Here is a 25,522-nt window from a genome sequence, read left to right as displayed (position 1 = left end):
TCAGGTGGTAATCAGAACCGTATCTGTGCTTTAGCAGGTCGACAGGACCAGGAGTCTTCACCAGACGTTGTGACAGGTATATTAACCATTTGCTCTCACGATGCTTATGCTTTGATAGACCCAGGATCTACTTTATCGTATATTACCCCATTTGTCGCGAGGAAGTTTGGTATAGTGCCTGAAATACTAAGTGATCCTTTTGCGGTATCTACACCGGTCGGAGAATCGATTATTGCTAGACGGGTTTACCGAGGTTGTACGGTGACAATTTGTAGTCGTCAGACCTCAGCTGACCTAGTTGAGCTAGAGATGATGGATTTTGATGCTATCATGGGCATGGACTGGTTGGCAGCTTGCTATGCCACAGTTGATTGCCGAGCAAAGGCAGCAAAATTTCATTTTCCGGGTGAGCCAGTCCTTGAATTGGTAGGTAATACAGCAACACCCAGAGGTAGGTTTATTTTCTATCTGAAGGCAAGGAAAATGATCGCAAAAAGGGTGCATTTTTCATATTGTGCGAGTTAGAGATGCAGATGCTGAGATACCTACACTTCAGTCTATTCCCGTAGTCAAAGAGTATGCAGATGTGTTTCCAGATGAGCTTCCAGGTATTCCTCCAGAGTGAGAGATTGATTTTAGCATCGATTTACTTCCAGGAACTGAATCAATATCCGTCCCTCCGTATAGAATGGCACCTGCCGAATTGAAGGAGTTGAAGGAGCAGTTAAAAGATTTGCTGGAGAAAGGATACCACAGGCCCAGTACCTTACCTTGGGGTGCACCGGTACTATTTGTGCGGAAGAAAGACGGCTCGCTGAGGATGTGTATCGATTATAGGCAGCTGAACAAGGTAACTATTAAGAATAAGTATCCACTTCCAAGGATCGATGACTTGTTTGATCAGTTGCAGGGGCTAGATGCTTTTCAAAGATAGATTTGAGGTCGGGGTACCACCAGGTCAGAGTTCGGGAAAAGATATTCCGAAGACAGCCTTCAGGACCCGATATGGCCACTTCGAGTTCCTTGTCATGTCCTTCGGGTTGACTAATGCACCCGATGTATTTATGGACATGATGAATAGCCTATTCCGGCCATTTTTAGATCTGTTCGTAATAGTATTTATTGATGATATTCTGGTTTATTCCCGTTCAGAGGATGAGCATACGGACCACCTACGAGCAGTACTCCAAACCCTCCGTGATCGTAAGTTGTATGCTAAGTTTTCTAAATGTGAGTTCTGGTTGAAGTCTGTAGCATTCTTGGGGCTTATTGTATCAGATGAAGGTATAAAGGTAGACACTCAGAAGATTGAGGCCGTGAAATCTTGGCCTAGACCTACCACTCCGACAGAGGTTCGTAGCTTTCTAGGCTTAGCAGGATACTATCGGAGGTTCGTAGAGGGTTTTTCTTCCCTTTCGGCACCATTGACGAAGTTGACACAGAAAGAAACTAAGTTTCAATGGACAGAGGCTTGCGAGCGGAGTTTCCAAGAGCTTAAGAACAGGTTGACCTCAGCTCCAGTTCTAACACTTCCAGAGGGTCTAGAGGGTTATGCCGTGTATTGTGATGCATCAGGTGTCGGGTTAGGATGTGTCCTGATGCAACATGGGAAGGTAATTGCGTATGCTTCAAGGCAGTTGAGGAAGCACGAGAGGAATTATCCGACCCACGACCTCGAGTTAGCTGCGGTTGTCCATGCACTTAAGATATGGCGGCATTATTTATATGGTGTTCATGTTGATGTATTTACTGATCATAAAAGCCTACAATATATCTTCAAGCAGAAAGAGTTGAATTTGCGACAGAGGCGATGGCTTGAGTTATTGAAAGATTACGATGTTAACATTCTCTACCATCCAGGGAAAGCTAATGTTGTAGCAGATGCCTTAAGTCGCCGATCTATGGGTAGCTTAGCACATGTAGAGCCCGAGAAAAGACAATTAGCTAGAGAGATTCATCAATTGGCTTCGTTGGGGGTTCGGTTAGTAGATTCTGAGGATGGTGGAGTTGTACTCCAAAACACTACAAAATCATCCCTCATAGCTGAAGTCAAGGAAAGGTAGTACGAGGACCCATAGTTGGTCGAGTTGAGAGAGCGAGTTCCGCAGTAGAAGAAGCCATTGTTAGAGCTCAAGGGAGATGGGGTTCTCAGATACAGGGGTCGTTTGTGTGTTCCAGATGTAGCAGGGCTACGAGACAAGATTATGTCAGAGGCACATTATTCATGGTATTCCATCCATCCTAGATCGACGAAGATGTATCATGACATTAAGGATATGTACTGGTGGAATGATATGAAGAAGTATATTGCTGAGTTTGTCGCCCAATGTACTAGTTTCCAGCAAGTGAAGGTAGAGCACTAGAAGCCCGGAGGGCTAATGCAGACTATAGAGATCCCGACATGGAAATGGGAGGCGATAAACATGGACTTTATCACGGGTTTACCTCGTTCTAATCGTAAGTTCGATTCCATATGGGTGATAGTCGATAGGCTCACGAAATCAGCTCACTTCCTACCGGTCAGATCTACATATACAGCAGAAGATTATGCAAAGTTATATATTAAGGAGATAGTGCGGCTACATGGAGTACCGGTTTCTATTATATCTGACCGTGGGGCTCAGTTTACGGCACATTTTTGGAGGTCATTTCAGAGAGGTCTAGGGACTCAAGTGAATCTTAGCACAGCTTTTCATCCACAGACTGATGGACAAGCCGAGCGCACAATTCAGACGCTCTAGGATATGTTACGAGTATGTGTGTTTGATTTTAAAAGAAGTTGGGATGAACATCTACCTCTTATCGAGTTTGCATATAATAACAGTTACCACTCCAGTATCCGGATGGCTCCGTACGAGGCTTTGTATGGGCGTAAGTGCAGATCTCCTATAGGGTGGTTTGATGTTGGAGAATCTGGGTTACATGGGCCAGACCTGGTTCAGCAGGCCATAGAGAAAGTAAAGCTTATCCGGCAGCGACTGTTGACAGCTCAGAGTCCTTAGAAGTCATATTCTGACGTGCAGCGACGAGACTTAGAGTTCAGGATTAATGATTGGGTATTCTTAAAGGAATCATCTATGAAGGGCGTAATGAGGTTTGGCAAGAAAGGCAAGCTTAGTCCACGGTATATTGGGCCTTATAGGATCATTCGGAGAGTGGGCCAAGTAGCTTATGAGTTAGAGTTGCCCTCAGAATTGGAGTTTGTCCATCCGGTTTTTCACGTATCTATGCTACGGAAGTGCATTGGCGATCCTACCCGAGTGGTGCCCACGGATGATGTACAGATTACAGAGGACTTGTCATACGAGGAAATTCCAGTTGCCATCCTAGACCGACAAATCCGCAATCTACGAAATAAGGAGGTAGCTTCCGTAAAGGTTTTATGGAGGAGCAAGAATGTAGAAGAGATGACGTGGGAATCGGAGGAAGAAATGAAGTCTAAATACCCCCACCTATTTCAAACTGAAGATATGGTTCGAGATGGGACGCTACAACATAGCTCTATGTAGGCTAGCAGGTCATCAGGTAAGCTTTTATTTTTCACTTTCAATATTTATGATTTACGGTCGGTGAGGCAAATTGCTGCTATTTATAAAGATTGGCCATGTGTGGCATGCATAGTATGTTTTCTGGCTGCGTGCAGGTTGGTTTTAACCTAGTGTACGAAGGATACTCTGGAAAAACTTTCCAAAGTCTCTAAGAGTAAACATTCGAGGACGAATGTTCCCAAGGGGGGAGTGATGTTACACCCTATATTTTCGTACGTAAAAATGCGTCGTAAGCAAACTAATGTAGGACCAAAAATGAGATAATATTTAAAAGTATATAAAGTAAGTTAATCATGTTACCTCTGAGGTTACAAATATTGAAGATCATGAACAACAAGTACAAAGAGGGTTGGACAGTTCAGAAGCTAAAGCAATTAAATAAAACAATGTTTCGTCGAAAGTCGACAAGTTGGGAATGTTATAACATGTACATTTGGGGTGAGACTAGGGTGATTAACATGATAAGGAGATTATGTTATGATTTATATTAGTCGTATGACATCCGTGTGTTATGTTTTGAAGTCAAGCGAGTTGTGGAACAAAAGTCGATGAAAGTCATCACAAGTTACATTCATAAGTTTTACTGAAACTTTGGGTCAAATGTAACTGCAATTTTCTCCCAATATACTTAGAGTTATGGGGTGTTCCAACCATAAAATTAAAGATCTATGAGTCTATTTTCCAACGCATTAAACCGTTTGTCAATACGACATCGGAGTAGAGAGATATGGGCATTTTTGCGATACTGCACAAGCTGCTAGGTGACAAGTAGGTGTGTCACCTACTTGCTTAAATGAAAGCCCAAAAATGGGCCATTTCGGGTCGTCCAAAGAGGCCTTTTAAAGGCCTATTTTCTCCATATATTAGACTTAAAATAGAGCATAATAACCAGACAGAAGCTCTGCAAAGAATCCTCCCAAATATTTCCCACAAACCCTAATTGATTTTCTCTCCCTTTCAAGTTCTAATTGGAGGTAAAACCTAGAGTTTGAAGAACCAAGATGGCAGCTGAGTTATCCAACAAATAAGGTGAGTTTACTGATCTCTTTCATCCATTTTTTCTGCTGTAAATTCATGGTAAGTCGTTCTATACGTGTAAGAACTCACGGTGATCAGAAGCCGTGAGTTCGAGTTATTCACTTGTAGCAGACTGTTTTGTGGACTGTTTTGTGTTGCTGTTGGGCTGCATGTTTTACTACTATTTTGTGGAGTTTTGGAGGAGGAAGGGGGTGTAGAAAGACCATATAAATGTAGGGTTGTTGGCTGGTCGTTCGTCATAACATTTTTGGGTCGTTTGACACTACTACGGTGGTCGTTTTGTGTATGAAGAGATTGGGGTGTGTTGGGCTGTTTTGTAGTATTTGATGGTGTATATAGGGCTGGAAAATGATGTATATATGTTGTTATTGTTCTGTTCTTGTATTGTTGGTGTTATCTTGAATTTGGAGGAAGTAAGGATTATAGGGGAGATGCTGCCCGTTTTAATACAAAATAAGTTTGTCGTTCGTTGTGCGATAGTTGTACCTTTCGTAACTTAACGATAGTATTATTATCATTCTTGTAGATTAAGGTGCAAAGAGGTGAGTTCAACTTGGTGATTGGAAAGATTGTGATAAGGTATGTTAAGGCTAAGCCCTTCCTTCATTTTGGCATGATCTCGTAGCTACATGTGTTAATAATGAGACATAAAGAGAAGTTCGTATTCATGAATTTATTCACATTATTCTAGTCTCATAAGTTACAATATTATTCCTTATCGAGACTTCATATTCAGTTTAGTTTTGTCTTTATTCAGTCAAGAGAGCAGAGGGTCTATATATATATACAGTATTACACTATTTTCACCACCAACGAGCTATAATCGGTGGGCAGGCCCCTATTGGGCAATCTCTGATCAGATGGTAATGTATATATACCGAGCCTACTGTGGCCGAGCGCCTATGAGCAAGCCCAGGATGGCCGAGGTACAGAGCCCAGTATGGCCGAGCGCCTATGAGCGAGCCTACTACGGCCGAGCAGTTACACGTACCGAGCCTTATAGGGCCGGACATTTATTTTACTTACTATATTGAAGGAGTTTAGTCACTATCAGCAGGTAAGTATATCTCCAGACCATCTTTGACTCCCAGTTAATTTCAGTTATCATATTATCAGTTCAGTTTTAGATTTCAGTTATTTTATTGCCTTACATACTCGGTACATTATTTCGTACTGACGTCCCTTTTCTGGGGGCGCTGCATTTCATGCGTGCAGGTTCAGACAGACAGACGGGTAGACCTCCTCAGTAGGTGTTTCCCGAGTTTAGCCTGATCGGTAAGCTCCACAACCTTCGGAGTTATCGGGTCTAGGTTTTTGTGTGCATCTTATGTATGTATTTATATATATAATATGGGTAGGTCGGGGCCCTGTTTCGATCACAATATATCTATCAGTAGAGGCTTGTAGACATATCCTGTTGGTTAGTGCAGTATGTTGGGTTTGTAGGCCTGGTATGTATATTTGATGGTTTGTCAGTTGTAGTAGCTATGACGGCCTTGTCGGCCTAGCTTTATATTGATGTTTAGTTAGCGCTAGTTTCCATTCAGTTTTATATTTTGCTTCGCAAATTGTCTTGCAAGGTGGCCCCATGGCCAAAGTATGACATTATATGTTCAGAGTCCCTTAGTCGCAATTTGGTACGCCAGGTTAGGTGAGGCACCGGGTGCTGGTCTCGCTCCTAGGTTCGGGGCGTGACACGATCCAACCGGTCATTTTGAGAATTTGCACTTTGCTCGGTAGTTTACGGGCATGAGTAGCTCTGTATGATATATTATGACTTATGTGAATCATCGGTTTTGATTTTTCAGCTTATTCAGAATCGAATTGGAAGAATGGATTTCATTGTTGAAAGCTTTAAAGTGGGAGAGTTGACCAAGCTTGACTTTTTGTAAATTTGAACCCAGAACAGAGTTTTGATGGTTCCGGTAGGTCCGTTGGGTGATTTTGGACTTAAGAGCGCGTCTGGATTATGATTTGGAGGTCCGTAGTCGAATTTGGCTTGAAATGGCGAAAGTTGGATTTTTGGAAAGTTTTACCGGGAGTGGACTTTTTGATATCGGATTCGGATTATGATTCCGGGAATTGGAATAGCTTCGTGATGTCATTTGGGACTTGTGTGCAAAGTGTGATGTCAATCAGACTTGATTTGAGAGGTTTCGGCATCAGTTGTGGAAGTTTGAAGTTCAAAGTTCATAGATTTTGATTTGAGGTATGATTCGTCGTTTTGATGTTGTTATGTGTGTTTTGAGGCCTCGAGTAGGTCCGTATTGTGTAATGGAACTTGTTGGCATGTTCGGATAGGGTCCTGAGGGGCTCGGGTGAGTTTCGGACGAGGTTCGGATCATTTCATTGCATTTTTGAATTTTTAATAAGCTGCTATTTCTGATGTGATGGCACCTGCGGCTGGTTTGCACAGATGCGATGGTCGCAGAAGTGACAGAGGAGTCGCAGAAGCGTGAAGGGGAGGTGGGCGTGAGGATCCAGGTGCGGGTGCTTGGATGCACCTGCGCAACCGCAAATGCGGTTCAAGTGCGCAGAAGTGCGGTCGTAGAAGCGGCTTAAAGACCGTAGCTGTGAGGGATTTGTTGGTCAGTTGTTTTCGCCGAAGCGAAGTTTCACCGCAAAAGCGGTGGTCGCAGATGCGACAAATTGTCCGCAAATGTGGAATCGCTGGGCAGAAGCTATATTATCGAGGGTTTTGGTTCTTTCTTCATTTTAGGAGCTATGGAGCTCGGATTGAGCCGATTCTTGAAGCAATTTTCACCATATGAATTGGGGTAAGTGTTCTCTACTTGGTTTTGGTTATATTTCATTAATCTATCTTCGTTTTTGGTAATTGGATTGTGAATTTTAAAGAGGAAATCGAGGGTTTTGGCATAAAGTTTCATGATGTGAAATTTTGAATTTTGAACATCGAATTGGAGTCGGATTTGAGTGAAACTAGTATGGTTGGACTCGTAATTTAATGGGTTGTTGGATTTTGTAAATTTTGTTGGGTTCCAAGGTGCGGGGCCGGGTTGGGATTTTGGCCGATTTTGGGCTTTTGATTCAAGATTTGATCTTTTTGATCGGGATTGGTTCCTTTAGAATTGTTTAATGTATTTGAATTGTTTTTGGTTAGGTTTGAGCCCTTCGGAGGTCAAAATGCACGTGGTGGAATTTTGGAGCATCGCTCGTTGTTGGAATTTGCTTGTTCGAGGTAAGTAACGCTTCTAAACTTAGTGCAGAGGGTATGAAATCCCGAAATACGTGTTATGTGATTGGTATTAAAGTGACGCACATGCTAGGTGACAGGCGTGTGGGCGTGCACCATATGAATTGGGACTTTGTTGCTTCTATGGCACTGTATAGTGGTCCTACTTTGTTGATGTTTGTGTTTACACCATATGATAAAGTAATTGAGCTATCAATCATGCTAGATATCATGATAGGCTTTATGATGATACTGCTAGGACCCCATAGTGGTATTCTTACTGTCATTTAACTGATTTCATTGATATTACGTACTCAGTCATATTCATGCATTCATATCATATCCTAGTCTCAGTTGTTATTTATTGAAACATCATATCATTGTTGTCGGGCTAGTTTTATGACATTGTGAGCCCGTGAGTGAGACTGGAGAGATTGATGACTGAGTAAGGCCGGGGACCTATTTGTGAGGATATTGATACTATAGCATATGAGTTGTCCGTGCAGCACGTGAGTTGTATGTGCGGATCTAGATATTGATACTATAGCACGTGAGTTGTCCGTGCGGATCCAAATATTGATATTATGGCACGTGATTTGTTCGTTCAGCACGTGAGTTGTCCATGCAGATTATAGCGCTTGGGCTGTAGGAGCCCCTCCAGAGTCTGCACACCCCCAGTGAGCGCCGTCGACTATAAATATGTGGATCGGGCTGCATGCCGCAGCGGGTATTGTACAACACTGAGTGATTGAGTGTGCTAAGCATTGAGCATAGTGAGAGAGGATGCGAGACAGTGATATTGAGTACTATGAGAGTGTGAGTATACGAGCTCATCATCGAGATGCATTGCATTTGATATGCGTACTTGAGATACATGCATAGAGATGCATTTCCTTCTGCTACCCAGTTTTGATACATTTATGATTTTACATGTATCTTTACATGTAGGCATAGAGACGTACTTTCCTCATGCTATCTGAAAATGAAATATCTTACTTATTGTTGAAAGGATTTTGGGAAAAATCACAGTTTTCAAACTTACTTGAATTTTGGAATATTCGATAAAAGATTTGAGTTTTCACTGAGATACCTCTTTTATTACCTGTATTATGTTGTTATGAACTGTTGTGGAATATTGGTATTGTACCCGACCTAGTGTTAGCCCATCACTACTTTCAACCTAAGGTTAGGTTTCTTACTTACTGAGTACATTGGGTCGGTTGTACTCATACTACACTTCTGCACTTTGTGTGCAGATGTTGGCTACTGTTATTGCTATGTTCGATAGGAGCTGGATTTAAGATGTACCTGCGTCCCGGTTGTATCTGCCTCTTATTCGTGGTAGTCTTAGATCTATGAAACTCTGTTTATGTACTTTTCAAACAAACTATGTATTTATTTCATTTCAGCTTTGTAAACTCTATTCTTAGAAGCTCATGATTTGTACTACCAGTCCTTGGGAAATGTATAAAATTCAGTAAATTACTATTGTTTATTTGTCTTGTTAATATCATTGAAATTGGATAGTTACTAGTTGACTTACCTAGCGGGTTGAGTTAGGTGCCATCACGACTAGTGGATTTGGGGTCGTGACACCCTGGACTGGTGTAAATGACATGCTAAAGTGTAGGCGTGTTAAAAGTGTGCTATCGTAGTTCAAACCGGCAATTTAATCAATGAAAAGCATTTATCAAGTTCGTTCAGGGGTTAAACCTCTAAGTAGCCTCATCATGGCTCAATTAGATCACATAAATTATTACAACATGTGAGATATCAAAGCTTAAAGCTTAACAATCATTTCTAGGCTTATAAGAGCCCGAGCACAACCCAAACATGAATATATAGTCCCGGTGATCGCACATGGGCTCATCCCCATACATGTGCTCATCCAAAAGCACGTGGCTATCACAACAATTTAGGAAACCGGTGCCTTAACCGAGTTTAAATATGTTACTTACCTCAAACTAATCGAATCACTCCGCTAGCAATCCCTTGCCTCGCTAATCGACCTCCGAACGCCTCAAATCTAGCCACAAACAATTCGATACAATTAACTCAAGCTATTGGAATCAATTCCACATGAAAATGCTAGATTCTTATTCAAAGTCAAAAATCAAACTCAAAAGTCATCTCCTGGGCCCACATCTCAGAATCTAATAAAAGCTACAAAATTCGAAAGCCCATTCATCCACGAATCCAACCATACCAAATTTACCAAATCCCGACACCAAATCATCTCTCAAATCCCCAAATTTAACTCTCCAATCCCTAGCCTAGAAACCCCAAAATTCCACCTCAAAAACACACAATCTAGGGGGAAAATTCAATGGGGAAATAATATTATTGAATAAAAATGATCATGTGTGACTTACCTAAAAAACCCCGAGAAAATCCTCTCAAATATTGCCTTAGTCTGAGCTTGAAATGTCCAAAATGATTAAAATCACGAAACCTTCGAGTTTTAAATACGGCCCAGCCCTTTTCGCTTATGCGTATCATTTAACCGCACCTTCTATTTCTCTTTTGCGGTCAAAGCTCCGCATCAGCGGAGTTACACTGGACACCGGCCTTGCGCATCTGCGGCCACTAGTCTTCACCTGCGGCCTCGCTTCTGTGAGAAGATTTCCGCTTCTGCGGACCTGCCTCACCAGGCCTCCTTTCGCTTTTGCGATGATCCTTCAGCATCTACAAACTCGCATATGCGAAAATTTCGTTCACACCTGCGCAACTCCCCAGCTCACCCAGATCTACTCCTGCGATGACTCCTTCGCTTCTACGATCGCGCATCTGCGACCAAATTCATCGGTCAAACTTCTCAATTTCCAAAACTTCTAATTTTCCAACTTTTGCCATTTCAAGACTAAATCAACTACAGACCTCCAAATCACTATTCGGACACACTCCTAAGTCCAAAAATCACCCAACGGAGCTATCAGAACCATCAAAACTCTATTCCTAAGCCATTTACACATAAGTCATCATTCAGTCAACATTTTCAACTTAAGCTTCCAACCTTGAGACTAAGTGTCTCAACTTATTCTGAAACATCCTCGGAACCGAACCTACTACACCGGCAAGTCACATAACGACAATTGAGCATAAAATATGCAGTTAATGGGGGGCGGGGCTATAACACTCAAAAAGACTGGCCGGGTCGTTATATCATCCCCCTCTTAAACAAACGTTCGTTCTCGAACAGGTCTAGAATCATACCTGGAGTCTCAAATAGGCGTGGATATATGCTCCGCATCTCCCGATTGGACTCCCAAGTAGCCTAATCAATTGGCTGACCTCTCCACTGCACCTTCACTTATGCTATGTTCTTTAACCTCAACTTTCGAGCCTGCCAATCCAAAATGCCCACTGGCTCCACATCATAAGTCAAATCACCATCCAACTGAACAGTGCTAAATTCCAAAACATGATATGGATCGCCGACATACTTCTGGAGCATAGAAACATGAAATAGTGGATGAACACTCAACAGACTAGGCGGCAAGGCAAGCTTGTAAGCTACCTCTCCAATCCTCTAAAGCACCTCAAATGACCCGATATACCGAAGGCTAAACTTGACCTTATTCCCGAACCTCATAACACCCTTCATGGGTGAAACCTTGAGTAGTACCTTCTCCCTCACCGTGCGAAGCCAATCCTGAATCAATTTAACCTTGTCCAAAGCATCTTGAACTAAGTCAGTACCCAATAGCCTAGCCTCACCCGGATAAGACTAACCTATTGGAGACCGACATTGTCTCCCATACAAAGCCTCATACGGAGCCATCTGAATGTTCGATTGGTAGCTGTTGTTGTAGGCAAACTCCGCAAGCGACGGAAATTATTCCTATGAACCCCCGAAATCTATGACATAAGCGCATAGCATATCCTCTAATATTTGAATAGTGCGCTCGGAATGACCATCTATCTGAGGGTGAAATGTTGTACTCAACTCAACCTGTGTGCCTAACTCTCACTACACTGCTCTCCAAACTTGCAATGTAAACTATGTGCCCCGATCTGAAATGATGGACACCGAAACACTGTGAAGGCGAACAATATCACAGATGTAGATCTTAGCCAACTGCTCCAAAGAAAAAAGTAGTTCTAACTGGAATGAAATGCGTGGACTTGGTCAACCGATCCACAATCACCTAAATAGCATCAAATGTTTTCGATGTCCATGGGAGCCCAACTAAAAAATCCATGGTGATACGCTTCCATTTCCACTCAGGAATCTCAAGCTTGTGAAGCAATCCGGCCGTTCTCTTATGCTCGTACTTCACCTGATGACAGATTAGGAACCAAGCTACAAACCCCACTATATCCTTCTTCATACTCCTCCACCAATAGTGTTGCCTCAAGTCCTGATACATCTTTGCAGCACCCGAATAAATGGAATACTGTGAACAGTTGGCCTCCTCACGGATCAACTCACGTAGCCCATCTACATTAGGCACACAAATCCAACCTTGAATCCTCAACACTCCATCATCCTTAATAGCATCCTTAGCATCATCGTGCTGAACCGTATCCTTTAGGACAAGCAAATGGGGATCATCATACTGGCGCTCTCTCATGCGATCATATAAGGAAGACCAAAAAACCACACAAGCTAGAACCCGACCGTGATCCGAAACATCTAATCTCACGAACTAGTTGGTCAAAGCCTGAACATCAGCTACAAGAGGTCTCTCACCAACAGGAATAAATGCAAGGCTACCCATACTCACCGCTTTTCTACTCAAGGCATCTGCTACCACATTCGCCTTCCTGGGATGATACAAAATAGTAATATCATAGTCCTTTAGCAGCTCCAACCATCTCCGTTGTATCAAATTTAGATCCTTTTGTTTGAACAAGTGCTGGAGACTCAAATGATCCGTAAATACCTCACAAGACACACCATAGAGATAATGCCTCTAAATCTTCAATGCATGAATGGTGGCTGCCAACTCCAAATCATGAACAGGGTAGTTCTTCTCATGGGGATTCAATTGGCGTGAATCATAAACAATCACTCTACCCTCCTACATCAAGACATACCCAAGGCCAATCCAAGAAGCATCACAATACACGGTATAAGAGCCTGACACTAAAGGCAAAACTAGAACTGGAGTTGTGGTCAAGGCAGTCTTGAGCTTCTGAAAGCTCTCCTCACACTCATCCGACCACCTGAATGGAGCACTTCTGGGTCAATCTGGTCAAAGGAGTTGCAATGGATGAGAAATCCTTTACAAAGCGATGATAATATCCAGCCAAGCCAAGAAATCTCTGAATCTTCGTAGTTGAAGATGGTATGGGCCAACTCTGAACCGCCTTTATCTTCTTTAGATCCACCTTAATCCCCTCACTGGACGCCACGTGCCCCAAGAACGCCATCGAACGAAGCCAAAACTCACACTTGGAGAACTTGGCATAAAGTTTCTCCTCCTTTAACCGTTGTAGTACAATCCTAAAATGTTGGGCATGCTCCTCCTGGCTAAGTGAGTACACTAGGATATCATCGATGAATAATATAACAAACAAATCAAGATATGACTGAAATACTGTGTTCATCATATGCATGAATGTTGTTGGGGTGTTGGTCAGCCCAAAAGACATCACAAGGAACTCATAGTAACCATAGTGGGTCCTGAATGTCATCTTTAGATATCCAAGTCCCGAATCTTCAATGGGTGATACCTAGAGCTCAAATCGATCTTGAAGAAGACCCCCGCTCCCTAAAGCTGGTCAAATATATCATCAATGCACAGAAAACGATACTTGTTACTGATTGTAACTTTATTCAACTGCCTATAATCGATGCACATCTGCATAGTACCATCCTTCTTATTAACAAACAGAACTGGTGCACCCCAAGGCGACACACTAGGCCTAATAAACCCCTATCAAGAAGTTCCTGAAGCTGCTCTTTCAATCCCTTCAACTCTGCTGGTGCCATACGATTCGGAGGAATAGAAATGGACTGAGTGTCCGGCACCAAGTCAATACCAAAATCAATATCCCTTTCGGGTGGCATGCCTGGCAGGTCTGTAGGAAACACATCCAGAAAGTCTCGAACTACTGGTATAGAATCAATAGTAGGGGTATCAGTACCAACATCCCTTACAAAGGCCAAATATGACAGACACCCCTTCCCAACCATTCGTTGGGCCTTCAGATAACAAATCACCCTGCTGGGAACATAATCTAGAGAACCTCTCCACTGCATTCTAGTCAACCGTAACATCGCCAATGTCACAATCTTAGCGTGACAATCCAGAATAACATGATATGGAGATAGCCAGTCCATACCCAAAATCACGTTGAAGTAAATCATAATTAGCAATAAGAGATAAACTCTAGTCTCCAATCCCCCAATGGTCACTACACACGACCGATATATATGGTCCACAACAATAGTATCGCCCACTAGCATAGACACATGAACAGGTGAAACTAAGGACTCACGGGGCATATCCAAATAACGAGTAAAATAGGATGATACATATGAATAAGTAGAACGAGGGTCAAAAAATGTGGAAGCTTCCCTGTGGCACACTGAGACAATACATGTGATTATTGTATCTGAAGCAACGACATCTGGCTTGGCAGGAATAGCATAGAATCGAGTCTGACCACCACATGATCGGTCTCCCCCTCTAGGGTGACCTCTAACTTCCTGGCTCCCACACCGAGCTGGCTGAGCGGGTGGTGTAACTGCTGGTGATGTTATTATCAGTTGAGAACTCTATTGTAGAACCCCACTCAACAATCTAGGGCAATCCCTCTTGAGATGACTCAATTATCCGCACTCAAAATAACCCTTCCTCTGACGTAGCTGTTTCTCCTAATAACCCGAGGAACTGCCTATAGATACCTGAGCAGACGAGGCATGGTGAGAACTCTGCGCTAGTAATGCACTGAATGATGACTGACCTGAACGAGCACTGCAAGAAGCATGGCTAACTGAAGCACTACGATGAGCTGGACGAGTCCTTTGAGCGGGCCTCTAAGGACGACCCCTACTATGGTAGGGCTGACCCCAGAATAAAAACCACTGAAACCACCCGAACCATGAGGCCTCTTGGCCTCCCTCTCCTTACGCTTCTGGCTATGAATAAACTCTAGCCGTCGAGCAATATGAACAACCTCATCGAACCTAGCACCTGATACACTCTCACGAGTCATAACAAAATGCAACTGATAGGTAAGGACATCAATGAACCTCCTAATCCTCTCCCTCTCAGTGGAAACCAACAAAACTGTTTGACGAGCTAACTCTGAAAACCTCATCTCATACTGGGACACAGACATGCCCTCCTGACATAGCTGCTCAAACTGCCTGCGCAACTCCTCCCTACGGGTCTGTGGCACAAACTTCTCTAATAAGAGAACGAAGAACTCATGCCATGAAAATGGCGCTGCACCGACTAGCCTGCTCCTCTCATAGGTCTCCCACCATATGAAAGATGCCCCAGTGAACTGAAAAGTAGTAAATGAGACCCCACTGGTCTCCATAATACCCGCCGTGCGAAGAATCCACCGGCACCTATCCAAGAAATCCGGAGCATCCTCTGACTCAGCCCCACTTAATGATGGAGGCTCAAGCCTCCCAAACCTCTCTAGTCTCTGCTGCTCCTCATCATAGATAACGGGACCCACCTGGGCCTGAGCAACAATAACTGACTGGACTGGTAGTACCCCCGGTGTCTGAAGTCCCTACACCATCTGCTCTAGAGTGCGGGCGACGTGAGTCTGAGTATCTGGGAGGGGGGGTCTTGGGCCGAAATAACCTTGTCCCGGGCAAACTAGGAGAATATTTCCATCATCAGCGCCTAGGGTAGCGCGGAGCGCTAGCCCTGACGCTAGACTTTTTAACATTCGGACTTCTGCGCCATAGGTAGCGCCCCATGCTTCATGTGGTGCTACTTTGTGACTTTTTCCATTTTCTTCCCTTTTTTGCTTTAATTCAAGCACCTTCATCCCAAATTGCCTCCAGATGATTCCTACATATAAAAATACCACAAATTAGCACAAATCATTACATTACACATCCGAAATCTACGAGATATGAGTAAAATATGAGGCAATATGCATATAAATATATATATACTTTAAGCAGATTATCCACACCCCACACTTAGACTCTTGCTCGTCCTTAAGTAATGGGACTATCAACTACACCCCAACAACGTACATATCTCAACTAGAGAGGGGCACTTCAATTTTTAATCATACACTCTACTCTTGACTGTGATCGATACCGGCAATCAAGCATGAACATACAAATTTCATATTCTTCCCGTTTTAAACAAGCCCAAGTATAAACAATTCAATTCAACCAACTCAAACAACCTATCCATAACCAACCTACCTCAAGAGCTGACTCGTTACCACTAAGCACTCTCAACTCACGCACTCACCAATCAAGAGAAATTTATGACATCATCAATCCGTCATGAGATCATGAGCCCTCACCAACAAACACAAGAGTGAATATACAATAGTCCACACATTCTAGTATGACTTTCAACATAATTTAAGGACATCACACAATTGGAACAAAAATTGCACTCTCACAAAGAATTCATGTGCATCCCATCCTCGTACCATAAGCTTGCCCGTAGTGTACACCTCTACTAATCTAAGTCAGCAAAGTCTAGGATCAATTAGGACTTTATGGGTTGTAATGTAGGCTAAGGGACGGGTAGGATACATTAAGGAATAGTGACTAACCCTCCTAATCATTTTAATACACTAACACTCAAAAATCGAGCACATTTTCTTCTCAACCAATTCACTTGCCACAACCATATACAACATAGCCCTTTTTTTCTCAATTAAGCATTTCTATATTCCCACTAGCACGAATTATTAAGATTAGGAGATGTGTGTTTTTCTATATTATTTGAATTATTTTTTCCTTTTCTTGCAATTTTTTTTTCTTTTTGTTTTCTACACACACACTATACATTAAGGTTCATCAGCTAATGAACTTTTTTCACAACTTTAGTGCACCTTAAGGGACTTTCCATGGTTCAACGCGAAAGCTACTTTCCAATCTGTCACTTTACTTCTTTTAGCGACTAAGTTTCTTCGGAGGTAAAGGTTCAACAATTTCAAATTCAAAACACAATAGGGGTACGGCTTGTAATGTGGGTACCAAGGAAAAGGTCAATAGGCTCAAAGGGGCTAGCAACGAAAATATTTTATTTTAAGTGACAAGCACATCTATTATCAAGCAAAGAACTGCCCACGTCATCTCCTAGACTAGCAAAACTTAATGATTTCGCTTCGATTAACACACGGGGAAAGTTCTATCCTACACACGATAACACAAAATAACACAAATCCTTACACACACATTGCACATGACTCAATCAAGACGGTTCTGTTCAACTCTCAAGTCAAGCAAGCACATATAATTGAGAAATTTTAAGCAATATTGCACTAGGTGACATACAAGTCAAACAACTGAGAAAAGGTGTCACAGAGTAGGCTATTTATTTTACTCAGGCATCACAATTCAAATCAAATGTATGGGAAAACAGAGCGCATGCCATCGCCTAATGTGCCAGCACCGAACATGTCAATAGTTACCTCAGAGCAACTCAGTTTTCTTCCTATCCTACTCCTAAAAAACCAAAGTACCCGGTTCGAGCTATACCCTTGGAAAGAAATCGGGACCAAAATAAAAGGCAAGGGATACTACCTAACTATCCTAAAAAAGATCTTTTTGTTGTTTTTAATCGGACTTTAATCACTCAAGAAAATTATCCAAAAAATACATCATCGGGAAAAGTCTGAGCTTTTTCAGAATGTTTTTTTCTATTTTCGTATTTAATTTATTTTAAAACTAGACTATGTCTACTAAGGGTTCCTAAAAGAAAAACTAATAAAATAAAAAAATAGATTTATACAATTTACATCACATAAAGTAGTTCCCTCACCCCACACTTAACATATGCATAGTCCCCAATGCATGTAAGAATTTAAAGCAAAGTAAGGTGGAAAGAAGAGCTCCCTGCTAGTCGGATTACACCTCCTCAGAATACCCACCAGCAGCAGCTCCGGACTCATCATCATCATCCGCTCCCAGGGGCACCAAAGCCATGGGCCCCATGATGTCAGCATCAAGATCATCCTTAGTGTCAGAGCCTTCATGGGTGTTCTCATCCTCTCATGGAAGAATTGGACAGATCATTACATAGATGCATACGCTCCTCGTCCGACACGCCCAACCTGCTCATGATCACATTTAGGGGGCTATAGAGATACCTGTTGAAGTTCCTGTCCCTCTCATTCTGTGTCGCATGGCTTAGCTTAGACGTAGACTCAAACAATGATGTGATGTCCATCAACCTCTTAGGAGCCTCCACAACCTCGTCATAACCGCGGTATGTAGGTACCTCCCGGGATAACATGTACTGCGTTAACAAGTTGCCAAAGAAGAATCTCTTGATTTTCCTCCCAGATCGTGTGCAGTCCATCTCCCCTAGCATGATCTCTCCCACATTGATGGGTCGCCCAGTAATCAGAAAAATATCAAACACTCGAGCTTTAGTGCACTTGTTGTTGTGTGCTCAACCGGCATTAGTCTGCCCTGCATCAAATTCTGCCACACCTTGGCAATCTTGTTGAAGTCGAAATGGATCATCTCAAGATGGGCATCACCCTTAGTTCTTATCCACTTTGCATTCAAATCGACACCACATAGAGTGTGACGTATAACCTGATAGCTTGGGCATTTGACAAACATTTGCAGCCTTCGCGGGATAGGACTATCAACTCCCAAATATTCGCATAAGGAACACCTATCCATTGGCACCTCCGTTCTGCGGACCCGTGACTTGAACAAGTCCCCATTCTAATTTGCGTAAAGATCTCCCACCATACTCAAATTTGCATGGCCCGTTCACTCTAGGAACTTATCCATCTTCATTTCTTTTAACCGGGCAAGCACGTCCGGGAAGTTCTGTTCCAGAGTTTTCACATTAATTCCCATTTCAGAGACATATCGCCCATATGGAACAAAGTTATTATGCCATTGTATGGCATCCTTACGAACTAGATCCAAATGAGGCCTTGGTCCCGATGGTGTCTTCTTTGATCCGTCAGCAACCTGTTTCCCTTTAGCTTGTCGAGATGACATTTCCCCTTGCTTGCGCTTTTTAGGAGCAAGAACAGTGGTTAAGGACTTCCCCACTCCTTTACCCATGTTCGCACTATCACGAGCCATATCAACCTACAACATAAATAATCATGAATGTGAGAATGAATCAAGAAATCCGTCGAAGATTATCGTGAGAGTCAAAGATGACCCCACACTTAAAATCGAAGGCTCTATGTAATATACCCACAATATTGGTTGAAAATGCACAAGTGTTGCACGACAAGGCGATGGGTACTCAAGACTTCACCATGCCGCACAATTATAATGCACTAACTATGCAACATAAATCAAACAGTCGATCATGGCGATGTGACTTAGCCTTAGTGCAAGCAAGTAACACATGGTCCCAATCTCTACAACTAATATACTACACTAGCTAAGTCTAAAGAAGTGCTACAACATACATAGTACAAGATACATGGTGTGTGTGGCATGGTTATAACATGTGAACATTAAAGATAAGATTTGGGTTAGGTAAACCCACCCCCAACACCCCATATTAGCCCGATATCACATACAACTACACTCGGCTACTCAGACTTCACCGGTGCCCAATTGACTCTTTCAAGCATTTTATCAAATACATGGCGGGCATTAAGTGTGTTCAAATCAATTCAACAATGGTGGAAGATGGTGGCCCTCCCAAATTTTATGAAGTATAGAGAATTGAAGTTTACTACTCCGTATACAACACAATAACCAAGTTGTAACAACCAATTTTGTTCCACAATCGGGCCACCCACCATAGAACAAGTTCTAAGAATCAACTTATGGGGGAATTTGGAGATGGGAGTTTGGGAGGGGGGATGGGCATTATAATCTACAAAATAAAAGAAAAAGGGAGAAGGGAAACATACCTGGGAGATTTGTAGATGAATGCAAGAGGAGAAGAAAATAAACTATAAGAATTGAGAGAGGGACGGAGATAGAGACGGGGGTAGAGAGGAGGGAAGAGTAGCGGGGAGAAAGAGAGAAGGGCTCAAGATGGGTTAGAGTTATTTTAATTAGGAGGGATTTGGGTATGGGTCATGGGTTGTAATGTGAGGATAGATGGGTATGTGGGTCGGGTTTTAGGGGTAGTTGTTTTAAATACAACAACAACAACAACAATATCATACCCGGTATTATCTCACACTGTAGGGGAATTGTTTTAAATAATAAACTAAAGAGAGAGAAAAAAATTTACCTGACCCTCCAGCCCAGCGCGTTGTGCTAGGCCTGGTGCTGGGGGAAGAAATATGTCTGTTTTCTGCGCCACAGGTAGCGCTGGGCACTGGGCGCTGGCCTAGGCGCTGGTCTGGGCACTGTTTTTCCTTTTTCTTTGAATGAAATCCCCGATCCCTCCGAGCACTTTATATATCCAATTTACATACCCTACACCATTCTACCTATGATTTATATGCCTACAAAGAAAACAAAAAATTATAGTCTACTCTAACAAAAAAAAATTGAAAAGCTAAGCTATGAAAGCAATAAAAATTGGGCTGCCTCCCAACAAGCGACTGATTTAACATCGCGGCACGACGCAGGGCCTTGCTTACTCATCAGCGAGTATTACTTTGGACTCAATAGTGCTTGACTCTTTGCCCATTCACTAAAAATATTTCTTTCACCATTTAAAGCGCGCAACTCAATTCACCATAAGGAGTTACTCTCACCACCTCAAATGGACCTGACCACCTTGATTTTAACTTCCCAGGAAACAACTTAATCCTAGAATTGAACAATAGTACCTTTTGGCCCGGTTCAAAGTAATGTGGCTTGATTCGTTTATCATGCTACCTTTTTGTTTTCTCCTTGCAAAGCTTAGCATTTTCGTATGAGTGCAGCTTGAACTCATCTAACGCATTCAACTGAAAGAGCCTCTTCTCGCCCGCGGCTTCAAAGTCCATATTCAACTATTTAATTGCCCAATACACCTTGTGTTCAAGTTCAACTGGCAAGTGACATGCATTCCCATAAACAAGATTATACGGGGATGCCCCACTTGGTGTTTTGTATGCAGTTATATATGCCCACAAGGCATCATCTAACTATGCAGCACAATCCCTCCTATTCAAACTCACTCTCTTCTCTAATATCTTCTTTATTTCTCTGTTAGGCACCTCAGCTTGTCCACTTGTTTGCGGGTGATATGCCGTGGCAAATCTGTGGCGGACCCCTTATTTGTTAGAAGGTTACTCAAAAACCGATTGCAAAAATGTGTCCCTTCATCACTAATCAAGGCACGTGGAGTCCCAAACCTCGAGAATATGTTTTTCTTCACAAAAGCAGCTACCACCTTGGCATCATTGATTGGAAATGCGATAGCCTCTACCCATTTTGACACGTAGTCAACCGCTAGCAAGATATATTTGTTTCCACCAGACAATGGGAACGGTCCCATGAAGTTTATCCCCCACACATAAAAAATCTCCACCTCCAGGATATTATTCAAAGGCATCTCATGCCTCCTTGTAATTATTCATATTCTCTGACACTGGTCACACTTCTTAACAAACGTATGGGCATCCTTGAACAATGTTGGCCAAAAGAACCCAGACTGTAAAACCTTTGCAGCTATCCTATAGTGTCCATGATGACCTCCATAAGGCGAGGCATGTTAATCATACAACACTAGTTCCACCTCATTTTCAGGAATGCATCTCCTCATCAACTGATCAGCACACTGTTTGTACAAGAATGGCTCATCCCAGTAGTAGAAGTTCATATCATGTAGAAATCTCTTTCTAGCTTCGGATTCAATTTCGGGAGGAAGTACCCCAATCATAATATAATTCACATAATACACGTACCATGGGGGAGGGTATTCGGCGATAGCAAAAAGTTGCTTATCAGGACATACCTCCTTAATTTTTCTACCTTCCTCCACGTGCTCATGATTTCTAGCCTTGATAGATAGTCGGCTACTTATTTTTTTGTACCCTTCCGATCTCGTATTTCTACATCAAATTCCTGCAATAACAAAACCCAGCGTGTCAATCTAGCCTTGGATTCCTTTTATTGTTAATAGATACCTGATTGCTGCATGGTTGGTATGGACTACAACTTTTGTTCCCACCAAGTATGCCGGAAATTTCTCAAAGGCCCACACAATGGCCAACAACTCCTTTTTAGTGGTGGTGTAATTAAGCTATGTATCATCAAGAGTCTTACTCGCATAGTATGTAGATTAAAATATTTTGTCCTTCCTCTGGCCAAGCACTGCCCAATAACATGGTCACTTGCATCGCACATAAGTTCAAATAGTAAGGACCAATCAGGTGCCACAATAATGGGGGCAGTCACGAACTTCTTTTTGAGCTCCTTAAATGCCTTCAGGCAGGCTTCATCAAAATTGAAGATTACATCCTTTTCAAGCAACCTGCATAAAAGAGTCGCAATGTTTGAAAAATCTATAATAAAGAATGTATAGAACCCCGCGTGTCCCAAGAAACTCCGGATAACCTTCACATAAATGGGTGGAGGTAATGTTTCAACCGCCTCCACCTTCGCCTTATCAACTTCAATGCCACTCCTTGACACTCTATGGTTCAACACGATTCCTTGTTGTACCATAAAATGGCACTTTTTCCAATTTAGCACTTAAATTGTTTCTTCACAACGGGTCAACACCTTGCCCAAATTCTTCAAACAGTCATCATAAGAAGACCCAAAGACTGAAAAATCATCCATGAAGACTTCTACGAATTGCTCCACCATATCAGTAAAAATGGACATCATACACCTTTGAAAAATGGCCGGTGCATTCCAAGGACCAAATGACATTCGCTTGAAAGAAAAAGTACCATAAGGACATGTAAAAGTGGTCTTCTCCTAATCCTCTGGGAAAATGACAATCTAGTTGTACCCCAAATAACCATCAAGGAAGTATAATATTCATGCCCCGCCAATATGCCCAACATCTGGTCAATGAATGTAAGTGGGAAGTGGTCCTTGCGGGTTGCTTTGTTGAGCCTTCTGTAGTCAATGCAAACTCTCCACCCCATCACAGTGCGAGTAGGAATTAGCTCATTTTTCTCATTCTCTACAACAGCCATCCCCCCTTTTTAGGCACATAATGCACTGGGCTCACCCAGTTGCTGTCAGAAATAGGGAAGATGATAGCTTCCTCAAGCCACTTAATTATTTCCCTCTTCAAGACCTCTTTCATAATCGGATTTAATCTTTTTTGTTGCTCAACACTAGGGATGTGTCCATCTTTTATAAAGATTTTATGCATACAAAATGATGGATTGATTCCTTTTATATCAGCAATTGTCCACCCAATAGCTTTTTATGCTCACGAAGCACTCTGAGCAGCTTTTCTTCTTGCACATTAGTTAAGCTGGATGAGATAATCACTGGCAATGTTTTAGAATTCCCCAGGTAAGCATAGCACAGGTGCACTGGAAGAGGTTTTAGCTCTAGCTTTGGGGCTTCGTCAATAAATGGTTTAGGAGGGGTCAGAGTAACAAGTTTGTCCAACTCCTCAAATCTCCCAAGCCTATGGACATATTTGCAAGACAAGTTAAGTACTTGCTCAATTTCTTCTATCATCTCATCTTCACTTTCTTCTTCATCCCCCATTAAGGCTCATTCAAGAGGATCTATAGGGCTTATATAAGTCACCAATGAAGCCACATCACTTTCCACCACAGAAATCATGGATAGCTCTTCATAGTGGGCTGGCAGTCTGAGTGCTTTATACAGATTGAATACCTCCACTCGATCACCCACTCTCATTGTCATGTTTCCTTCACATACATCGATAATAGCTCAGTCCATGGCTAAGAATGCATGCCCCAAAATAAATAGGAATTCCTGATCAGGCTCATAGTCCAAGATAATGAAATCAATATGGAATATGAAAGAACCCACTTGAACTAACACATCTTCAATCTAATACTCCTTTAGGATGAGCAAGGGAGCGATTGACCAACTATAAAATCACTGTGGTTGGGCGCGGCTCACCAAATCCCAACTGTCTGAACACAGATAGCGACATCAAATTGATTCTCTCCCCAAGATCACACAAAGCTCGCTCGACTGCATGCTTACCAATAGAGATTTGGATAGTGAAACTACCTGGATCCTTCAATTTCTGAGGTAGATTGCTTTGAATTCTTGAGGTACATTCTTCAGTAAGTGCCACAGACTCAAACTCTGCCAACCTCCTCTTATTTGCCACTATGTCCTTGATGTATTTGGCATGTTTGGGCACTTCTTGCAAGATGTCTATCAACAGAATATTGTTTTACACATGCTTCAAAATATCAAGAAACATTTTATAAGCAGCATTATCCTTTACTTTCTACAATCTCTGAGGGAATGGGGGTGGTGGCCTTGCAACTAATGGTAGGGGTTGCTTTTCCACCACCTCTTCAACTGGCTTCTCTGACTCTTTTTCCTTTTCTGATTCTGCTTCTATGGTGCCCGATTTCTCATTAAAGGTCACTTTTTTTCTCTTTTTTGATTGGACTTCTTCTAACTGTCTCATATTCCTCAATAAAACATCATTGATAGATATCTTAGGATTAGCCTCGGTGTCGCTTGGAAGAGCTCCAACTGGTCGAGTATTTTGGGCACCGGCAAGTTGCCCCATTTGTCACTCCACATTTCTCATCTCTAATGCTTGAGCATGCTGGTCAGCCATCAATTTCTTTAGCATCTACTTAATGTGACTCGCCGGGTTTGTAGGTTGTTCAGCCTGTGGTGGTCTATATTGCTGTTGAGGAGCTTGTGGCCTGTACTGATTCCGAGCATCTTGGTTTCCACCCCAAGAGAAGTTTGGGTGGTTCCTCCAGTGTTCCCATACTGGTTTGTCCTGCCCCTATTTGTATTACCCACGAAACAAACAGACTCTGGATTAGTTGGGCATAAGTCGCTCGTGTGACCCTCTCCACATACTTCGCAAAATATCTGCACTTGTTGCACTGGTTGAGCTTGTTGCTTGTTAATAACCAAGGTCATTTTATTGACTTAGTTTCCCAATGTGGCAACCTGTGCTGATAATGCAGAAATAACGTCTAACTCGAGGACCCCTACGGATTTTTGAACTGTGTGTCTACCCATCTCTCCTTGCAAATTAGGATTTCTTTTGAAGAATTTGTTCAATAATGCATATATCTTATCGAAGTTTTTCTCCAACACTTGACCTCTCGCTGCAGCGTCCACCACAATTTTTGTCACTGGATGGAGCCCTTCTATGAAGGTGTGAACTAATACTTCATTAGTCTTGTTGTGATTAGGACAGTCTTTCAGCATCCCCTTGAACCTTTCCCAAGATGAATATAAAGAATCCCCCGATTTCTGTTTAAAGGCGACTATCTCACTTCTGATCTTTGCAGTTTTTCCTGAAGGAAAGAACCGTGTCAAAACTTTCCTCGCCAGATCATTCCATGATATAATAGAATTAGTTGGTCCCGCATTCAACCACTTCTTTGCTTAGCCCAACATAGAAAACAGGAAGAATTTGAGCCTCACATAGTCTGGAGTGACTCCGTTAGTGATATAATTATCACTAATCTCCAAGAAGTTCAAGATGTGTTGTTGTGGATCCTCGTGTGGAAGACTCATAAACTACCCATTCGCATGTAGTAGCTGGATCAT

General features: G+C 42.4%; 1 protein-coding gene across 1 annotated transcript; it reads right to left on the bottom strand.

Moving 5' to 3' along the window:
• Nucleotides 1-11,927: 11,927 nt before the first annotated feature.
• LOC138908425 (uncharacterized) lies at nucleotides 11,928-12,353 on the bottom strand. Its single transcript, XM_070199091.1, has one exon. It carries the CDS (start codon nucleotides 12,351-12,353, stop codon nucleotides 11,928-11,930), a length of 426 nt encoding a protein of 141 aa, XP_070055192.1.
• Between the last annotated feature and the right edge of the window lie 13,169 nt (nucleotides 12,354-25,522).

Source organism: Nicotiana tomentosiformis, chromosome 3 (assembly GCF_000390325.3).
Source record: "Nicotiana tomentosiformis chromosome 3, ASM39032v3, whole genome shotgun sequence".
Lineage (NCBI taxonomy): Eukaryota > Viridiplantae > Streptophyta > Magnoliopsida > Solanales > Solanaceae > Nicotiana > Nicotiana tomentosiformis.
This window is presented reverse-complemented; position numbering and strand designations above follow the sequence as displayed.